A 9175-nucleotide genomic window follows, 5' to 3' on the forward strand; every position below is an offset into this window, starting at 1 on the left:
AGTTGTTTTATTTCCATCCAAGATTTTCAAAATTTAAATTTAACCGCGCGAGATTTCATTCATCGCCGCCATTTTGTATATTAACGTCAAAATGCGAACTGCTTCCTGTAGGAATGTGATCATTATTAATGTCTTTTATAGCAATCTTATACAATTGAAAAAACATTTTATATTTTTTAAAGACCATTTCGAGAAATTTGATTTAATTTTGAAGACGTCTTGAGAATAAAATTGCGCCGAGCGGACATCTTGATTGTATTGATCCGGTCCCGGGGACGTCAGCTTTTGCGCGCATGCCCGGAAAAGCCAGGAGCTAGCGGACACTGGGGGTGAGCTAAAGCTTTTCTCTTCGAATTTTCCCGATTTTCACCTACTTGAACGCGTTTTTTCCGACCAAATCTCCTTTAAAACCCTATTTGAGCTCGTTGCATTCAAATCTACCGCCAATTTCGAACTATAATCGGACATATGTGTAAAGTAGCGGCGACCACGTTTTCGCCGGTACACATTGAGTTACGCAATAAGCCGGTAATGGTTCGTTATTATCCCGTCGATTCAAATTTAATTTTAATACGTTGACGCTTGCACGATCGCGGCTTTGGGCCAAAATTGTATGATCATTTAAATATGACGTTTTGTTAGTCGTGAAACAGCTAAAAATGGCTAATTATAATTAGCGCTTTTCACGTTATTTATAAAAACATACGCGTGTAAATTAGGTATATGTGCAATTAAACGCCTTTGTTCAAACCGATGTACGTTTACGCCGAGAGCGATCAATTTTCAGACAATTGCATCTCTCGACTACTTACGCTACGAAGCTAAAATTAATACACTGCTAATATTACATTTTTTTAAATATTTTTAGTAGAAAATTTATTTTATTTACAAAAAAAATGTTTAGTATTAAAATATTTAAAAAATAAATATTTGAATACTAAAAGAAATAAAAATATTGGGAAAGAATGGAAAAATCAGGAACAAAGTAGACATCCACTGACCAGGGTTAACGGAAAAGGGCGTGGAGATGTCTGCGCGTAGGGTACGTAGGTACTCAATAATTTCACCCCCTAAAATCTCGGCAGCATTTTAATGCGCGCATACGAATAAAATATTTGCTTCTGAATTTTCATTGCGATACTTTGTAGTGAGACAAATATTTTTAGTTACTACTTGCAAAATATATATTTTAAGTAAAAGTATTTTATCGATCGATGGTGGCGCGTGTCGCGCACTGAACAGTGCACGTTTCATTCAAAGTTTGATCGTTAAATTTTGTGCTTTCAATAATGAAACATTACTAAAAATACACACAAATTTAATTTATAAACATAGTAGTCGATTTGTAATCAGCATTATTATTAATTAAATATGCAATAAATCAAGCCGTGCTTGGAGAATAATTTCAATCAATTTGTCGATTATTACAATGATGTTTACTTTTTGTTTTATGTGGCATTACGCCGTTGCGTAGGAAAGTTAAAATGAAAAAAAAGTATTATAGAAGGTCTATATTGATTTTGTAATGCGATCTGCCACCGAATATATATAAACGTTCAAGTATGGAAAATATTGATGTTTCTAGAGTACAGTTACAGTTAGTCTTGTTACATATATAATGATTAATACACCATAAAAAATATCAACTTCTGAGTTTAAAACATTTTTGTCTATAATCATTTCATATATTAAAAAATAAAAAATATATTTTGCTAATATAATTATTATATTGCAACGCTTGACATGTATTAGCCAAGTGCGTTACAACGGGGTAAACAAAATCAAGAGACACCACACTTTAAATCAGTGAATTCATTTCATTAATTATAAACTTTTAATACCGTTTATAATCAAAAGATGACTATTGAATCCAGGTCAATAGTCAGTTACTTATACGACTTGTCTATTTTGCTGGTGATGAAAAAAACTATTGATAATATAATTGCATGTATTTATTTATGCAATTCATTAATTTGAAATAGAAAACATTTTTTTGATAAACGCATTATCAATGCTCATAAGAGTAAATATAAAATTGTATATTAAGACGTTAGGGGCTTAGTCAAAAAGGATTAGCAAACATTTTTCTAAACCTATATTTGTAGAAATATTCTCTGATATCCATATTATCGATATAAGCATTTAAAAATGTTTTGAAATATCATTTCTAGATGTCTAATAGCATAATATTTCAATCTACATAGCTTTCAGTGGAAGCATGTAGTGTATTCTGTTATCCCATAATATAATTTGCTTTGCACTTCTAATCTAATAAATTTATTATGTCATGCCGTGTACAATTCAGTTACCTCTCCTCTAGCAGGGTTACGATGTGTCTTCAGCATACACACACAGATTCGCACTAAAGAAACGCGAGAGAGCACACATGTCCCGAAATAGATTCACGGACATGCTAGGCTTCATTTTCTTTTATTCTAGTCTCCCCTTGCCAATCGAGCGCTCCTTTATTTGCTCCTCTATGAATTCTAAAACGACATCTAATAAAAGAAAGAGCTCTCTAGTCTGAGGCTTTCTCTCCCGCAGATCGTTTCGAGCTCCAAGGTTTACCAAGGCGCTAAGGCTTAAGGCCGAGCAATCAGGATGGGAAAGGAGAAGATACACATCAACATCGTCGTCATCGGCCATGTGGACTCTGGAAAGTCCACGACCACCGGACATCTCATTTACAAATGTGGCGGTATCGACAAGAGGACCATCGAGAAGTTCGAGAAGGAGGCCCAGGAGATGGGAAAGGGCTCATTCAAATACGCATGGGTTGGTTAAGTAATATTTTTTGTTGGAATTTTCGGAGGTTAGAGGCAATATTCATCGATTTTATTTTTGATCAGGTCTTGGACAAGCTAAAGGCTGAACGCGAGCGCGGTATCACTATCGACATCGCCCTTTGGAAGTTCGAAACGGCAAAGTATTATGTCACCATCATCGATGCTCCCGGACATAGAGATTTCATCAAGAACATGATCACTGGAACGTCGCAGGTTAGTGTCGTTTATTGAAAATTATGTAACGTGTCTCAGTTTAGGAAAAAATGTCACAGTGAGCTTGCGATATTTTTTTGTATCGTACAACTTATTGTCATGCAACCGTACCAGCTAAAATCAGTTGAAACTAAGCAGGAAACAAATATTATTGGATAAATTATAACTATTGTATAACTCATATATCTTAACCGGTCACTTTGAGAATAAGGGGGGAAAGTAGAAATTTCAATGATCAATAGTTTTTGTTTTCAAAAGATTTTTAATAACCATCGTTTTATTCCAAAAACATGTTAAGTAATATAAAAATCAACATGTTTTTTTTAGTATTTTCTGAAAATTCCCATGGGATTTGGTACACATTTTCACTTATGTTATTTTAATTATTACACTTTTTTTTATAATACGATAATTAAATTTACAAACATACCATTACACATGATATATAATACAATACATGGTATTGGTTTATAACTATTTTCATGTTTATAATTTTGTTACCAAATAAAATATAATAAAAAATAATACAAATTAAACGTTGGTGGTTATAATTTAAGAATGAAACAATTTGTATACAACATTGCAACACAGGTAGTCATATTTCTCTCTCAATATACCCGAGTGACTGGTGCTACTACAAAATTCATGGTCTTTTATTGGCTTTTATTTTGTTTCTAAATTTAAAACAATGAGACGCATCTTCTCAACAAAAACATGCTTTTACACCTTCGATAAACATTAGTGAATATAATGTTTATCGGTTGTATCAACTATGACCGAAATTCGCAGAATTTTTTCGTTGAATGAAACAAATGTTGGTAAAGCTCACCCTTTATTATCGTTTAACGCTTATCTCGAAAACAGGTATGCGTCGCAATTTTTTGTAAAGTTTGTGTCACGCTTTTGCATTTATTGTCTCAAGGCGCAAAGATTTTATTTCAATCAGTTCAATAATTCGATTGCGGTTAATTTATTTCTTCACACGAAACAAACGCCGATATGGATTCAATCTTTATGTACATATATCAATTCGTTTCAAACATCATTAGCTATTGTATATACAATACATTCGATAAAATTATGTGTAAAATGTTCCATCAATTTTGCTGAATTACTTCAATCGCAACTGATCTTAATTCTCGTGATTTGAAAAAGCTGAAATGACTTCTCTGAATAAAAAGTGTGTAATAATAAATTTAATATTTTTCTTTTGACACACTCACTGATCATTAATTCGCACAACGTTGTGTTATGCATATTATATACAATTCAAAAAGATTAACGATTATGAAAGTAGCTCGAGAATTTCTGGCTTAGAATCAGGGACGTCATTTAAGTTTTTTTAGGGAGGGGGGGGGGTGTTAGTAAGTTGTCGTTTTTTTAATACATCGATTTCATTAAGATTCATAGTATTTCCTTAGATTCATTTTTCTAGCCAAATTCAAGGGGGGGGATATTTGTTCCCCCCCCCTCAAATGACGTCCCTGCAGGCTAGGGGCTAAACTATCGTGTAATTTTAGATTGGTAGTAAAAGTCCTGGTGGAAGTTTCAAATGTATGTCCAAATGATATTTGAGAATTGATTTTTATATGGCAGCGTTCTTGCTTAGTACAATCAGGAAAATAAGAGGAGATCAATGACCACTTGACCAATCATTGATGATTGTAGGCGGAACTGAAATTCCTGTTTTTATGTGGTACTAAACATTTATTTATAAAGGGTTGCTAAATACTAAATAATAATTATGTACTAAATAATTATTCGTAAAGTCCAACAATAATAGAATTTAAAGTTTTACTACCTGTTCGGAGAACGGTTGTTGATTTTTTTTCACTCGGAGACGATTTTTGGCTGGCCGTTTTTTTGGGGAATGGTTGTCGTTAAGAGTGCACATTGTTTTTTAAAAAATAGATAACTAAGAGTTAGCTTAATAACTTCAATTTACCATGAATGCATTCATTTTACTGTACAACTTCAAGTTTCCATTTCCTAATACTTATATTTTATAGCATAATGTACAATACACATTTTTGTTTGTTGCCTTTTCTCAGAATATGTATTTTTACAGCAATGCACCATTTCAAGCCCATTCTGATTACATATTTACTATTTCCATTTAAATGGGTAGCACTTTGTAGTTTGTAATTAAAACTTGAGTTGTATTCTATATCTAACTATAACGAATGTTGTTTTTTATAGGCTGATTGTGCAGTGTTAATTGTAGCAGCCGGTACTGGTGAATTTGAAGCCGGCATTAGCAAGAACGGTCAGACTCGAGAGCATGCTCTCTTGGCCTTTACGTTGGGAGTAAAACAGCTGGTTGTGGGCGTCAACAAGATGGATTCAACGGAGCCACCTTATCATGAGGCTAGATATGAAGAAATCAAGAAGGAAGTTTCTTCTTACATCAAGAAAATTGGTTAGATTATTTACTTTCATGTTCATATTGTAATTATACATTAATTTATATTTATATAATTATTTTAGGATACAATCCATCTTCTGTGGCATTCGTACCAATATCCGGTTGGCATGGAGATAATATGTTAGAGCCGTCTGAAAAGATGCCGTGGTTTAAAGGATGGACTATTGAGCGCAAGGAAGGCAAAGTTGAAGGAAAGTGCCTCATTGAGGTGAGTTCAATTAATATTTATAAAATATATTATATCAAATGTATTATAAACATGTATTAATAATCAGGCACTTGATGCTATCTTGCCTCCATCCCGTCCTACTGAAAAACCTCTCCGTCTTCCATTGCAAGACGTGTACAAAATCGGCGGTATTGGAACTGTACCAGTCGGTCGAGTTGAAACTGGTGTACTCAAACCCGGTATGTTATTCATATTATTATAATAATTAGGAGAACATTTATAATTTTTATTATTGTTTAATATTTTAGGCATGCTGGTCGTGTTTGCACCAGCTGCGCTCACCACTGAAGTCAAATCGGTGGAAATGCATCACGAGGCTCTGCAAGAGGCTGTGCCTGGTGATAACGTCGGCTTCAACGTTAAGGTCAGTCTTTATATGAAATTATTCTATAATATATGGTATATTTTATACTGATTATTAATCGATTATTTCAGAATGTGTCTGTGAAAGAATTGCGTAGGGGCTTTGTGGCAGGAGACTCCAAAAATAATCCTCCCAAAGGAGCTTCTGATTTTACAGCTCAGGTACTTACTCTTAAGATTTATATAGTAATTTGATATGTAAATGTTTATTTTTCATAGGTAATTGTGCTCAATCATCCTGGTCAAATCTCTAATGGCTATACACCCGTCTTGGATTGCCACACTGCGCATATCGCTTGCAAGTTTGCGGAAATCAAAGAGAAATGCGACCGTCGTACAGGTTTGAATTCATAAAAATAAGTACAATGAATGAATGATTGAGTCATGAGTGTAAAAATATAATTTACAATGCATAAAAAAATGTATGTTGTCAGTTTAGTTTAAAGTAGTAGGAAGTAAGAACTTCCAACATGAGCTTATTATGATTATGTTTTATACATTTTAGGTAAAACAACTGAAGAAAATCCAAAGGCTATTAGATCTGGCGATGCTGCTATCGTGAACTTGGTTCCCACTAAGCCTCTGTGTGTTGAATCTTTCCAAGAATTCCCACCGCTTGGACGTTTTGCTGTACGGGATATGCGTCAGACTGTCGCTGTGGGGGTTATTAAGGTATATTGTGTTTATATATTAATTTTAAAAAACGATTTTCATTGTTGTTTAATATTTATAGAGCGTTTCGTTTAAAGAAGTATCAACGGGGAAGGTAACAAAGGCCGCAGAAAAGGCCCAGAAGAAAAAATAACTAGGAAGCAGTGCTTCAGAGTCACGGCAGTATGCCACTCCAATAGCTTTTCCCCCACAACCCCCCGCATACAACCCCAGTATGGAGCCTGTCTACAACGGAATCGATTTCTTCATGGAGAAGCAGTTCTTTTACAAAACAAAGCATTTATTTTTCGTTCCTTTGAAACGTATTGACACACATCATGGAACGTTTGGGTTTAACATCATAGTTATTTACAACAACGACATCGAAACGAACAAGCTCTTCGAGTCATTCACAACGCTGGAAAGGTGCTGCAAGAAGAAGGGTAGAGTAAAGTTCTCCCTGCTAATGACCATCATCATAGCCGATATACTGTTGCAGCTGAAAGTCAAATTGACGGCTCTGCTGACCCTTTTGTACAACAGCTTGGGACACGGCAGCAAGATGAACGTGAACGATTACATCTCGCCAAACTCTTCCAAGATAGAACAACTCCCCGTCTATAATGCTGGCATTCCATCGTACGGCCGGCCTTGTTCGGTTCTCTTCTTTCATCGCAAGGAGTTTCGCAGGAAAAGAGACAGCGTGTTCTACAGCACGACATCTATTATCATTTTCATTTACTTTCTTATCAAACATCACTTGAACGAAGCTTTCGTTTACAAGTTTGGGGCTTATCTTTTAGCTATATATTTGAGTAGCGTGTTTATGAATATCATTTCGTTGAATCTCTGTATATTGTGTAGTTCCTTGATGTTGTGCATCGTGTATGCCAATACCGTTACAGAGGACACCTATTCTCTCTGTGATAAAAAGTTGTGCAACAATTGTTGCGATCGAGCCGGCGCGAAGGTGAAACCCGAAGGTTTATTAGTGATCGGCGACTTTAAACGCTCGACCATACAGTTAGATAGGGTATACGAATCCATTGACTTGGCGATGACCACCTGACATGATCTGCTGGCCGGAGACAGATATTGAGCTCCAGCGTTGACGTTTATAGGAATTGTCGGTTATTACTCAGAAAGTTTTATAACGAAATCGAATGTTCTACTTTGATTTCTTTACAATAATCATTTGTGATAAATTAATCTCGTTTAGTTTTTTATCTAGTCAATAAAGAATATCAATTTTAAAATGAAAACTAACACAAAACAAGTTTCATACGAAATAGTGTAATTTTTAATACTAGAAAGTCAATTATGTGAATATTTTTCTAATAATTGATTCTTTAAATCTGCACCTTAAATTAATGCACTTTTGTAACCGAACCACTCATGAAATTGCACAAATTACGCTTCTAGCGTGCATTTATTATATAGAACAGACCAAAGTCGCATTGAAACAGTTTTAGTTATATACGTTAGATTAGCTGCAAAAATCACATTGCGGATTGTATTAAATACATAAATTCTTGAACGGTTGTTCATTTAAGTTCGTTTATTTTTTATTAATTATTATATTAAGTTTTAAAACGAAATTATTTATTAATTTTATTGATCGTTGCTAAGTTATTTAAGTATTATGTAAGTTTTGTTATCGTTAACAATTGATTTGGACTGATAGTCGGAGTGTAACTCGCCATCTCACGCTTGGTGCTCGGTTGCGTTACGTGGAACACGTGCGCTCCTTACAAGCTTTCTTCACAGAGGTTCCCTGCTCCCATTAATTCCATATACATTTAATCATCATATTAATACTATCCTTTTATAGATATTGAGTGTTTAGTGAGTAAAAAATATAATTATAACATTGCTGTATTGTTGTCGAAGAAAATATATTACACGGACACATACACACAAACACTTGCTACTGAACGTATTTCTCTAGAATTTGGTAATTGATAAAACATTCATATGTAGAATTTGAATGTATATTTAAAAAAATGCTGAAATTTTGTTAGTTATAACATTCCCATCCGAATAAGATGATCATTGTATACCTATTGGATGTTTAATGCATATTTACTTATTAGTCGTATGTGGAATAATAATGTATTTGATCGAATAACATAAATGTTATTCTTATGCTACAATTATTACAATAAAGAAGCTACCTAAACATGGTATTCCTCTTATGTGTTTTTATTTATTTCCATTTGTAGTATAAATTTTAATATAATACTAATATATTTCATCTTAAATATCAGTACTATAGCCCGGAGTGGGCCTTGGTCTCATTCAAGATTATTGCCAGTCGCTGACTATATAATAATCTTGACTTCAGAGATCCTTTACTATTCCATATAGGCTTATAAAAAGTTAATCCTCAATGCTGACAACGTCAGGCTCTAGCTATATACAACTCGTATAGTTTGTTGTTACAACGATGATGCCAAGCGCCATCTTCACCAGTAAGCCCGAAAATAAATCTCAGAATCCTCTGCTCGA

General features: G+C 34.1%; 1 protein-coding gene across 2 annotated transcripts; it reads left to right on the plus strand.

Moving 5' to 3' along the window:
* The first annotated feature begins 190 nt into the window (after window positions 1-190).
* On the plus strand, window positions 191-8853 carry LOC148230857 (elongation factor 1-alpha-like). 2 transcript variants are annotated; one of them, XM_088194021.1, is made up of 11 exons: window positions 191-329; window positions 2545-2775; window positions 2850-2999; window positions 5199-5418; window positions 5487-5632; window positions 5700-5832; window positions 5902-6017; window positions 6089-6178; window positions 6236-6356; window positions 6522-6688; window positions 6750-8853. In XM_088194021.1, exons 2-11 carry the CDS (start codon window positions 2602-2604, stop codon window positions 6819-6821), a joined length of 1389 nt encoding a protein of 462 aa, XP_088050147.1. In that variant the 5' UTR covers window positions 191-329; window positions 2545-2601; the 3' UTR covers window positions 6822-8853. The 2 variants fall into 2 exon arrangements, with proteins under 2 accessions (XP_088050147.1, XP_088050148.1); XM_088194022.1 differs by lacking the exon at window positions 191-329 and having other exon boundaries at window positions 2484-2775.
* The last annotated feature ends 322 nt before the right edge of the window (window positions 8854-9175 follow it).

This window comes from Plectrocnemia conspersa, unplaced genomic scaffold, assembly GCF_051122295.1.
Source record: "Plectrocnemia conspersa isolate PC_06_02 unplaced genomic scaffold, ASM5112229v1 ptg000010l, whole genome shotgun sequence".
In the NCBI taxonomy this organism is placed as follows: domain Eukaryota; kingdom Metazoa; phylum Arthropoda; class Insecta; order Trichoptera; family Polycentropodidae; genus Plectrocnemia; species Plectrocnemia conspersa.

What these genes read in the sequence shown, in the direction of transcription:
- LOC148230857 (XM_088194021.1), top strand. Translation starts at nt 2,602, where the DNA reads ATGGGAAAGGAGAAGATACACATCAACATCGTCGTCATCGGCCATGTG. An exon ending in GCTCATTCAAATACGCATGG is followed by an intron (nt 2,776 to 2,849) that starts GTTGGTTAAGTA and finishes ATTTTTGATCAG; the next exon opens with GTCTTGGACAAGCTAAAGGC. An exon ending in ACGTCGGCTTCAACGTTAAG is followed by an intron (nt 6,018 to 6,088) that starts GTCAGTCTTTAT and finishes CGATTATTTCAG; the next exon opens with AATGTGTCTGTGAAAGAATT.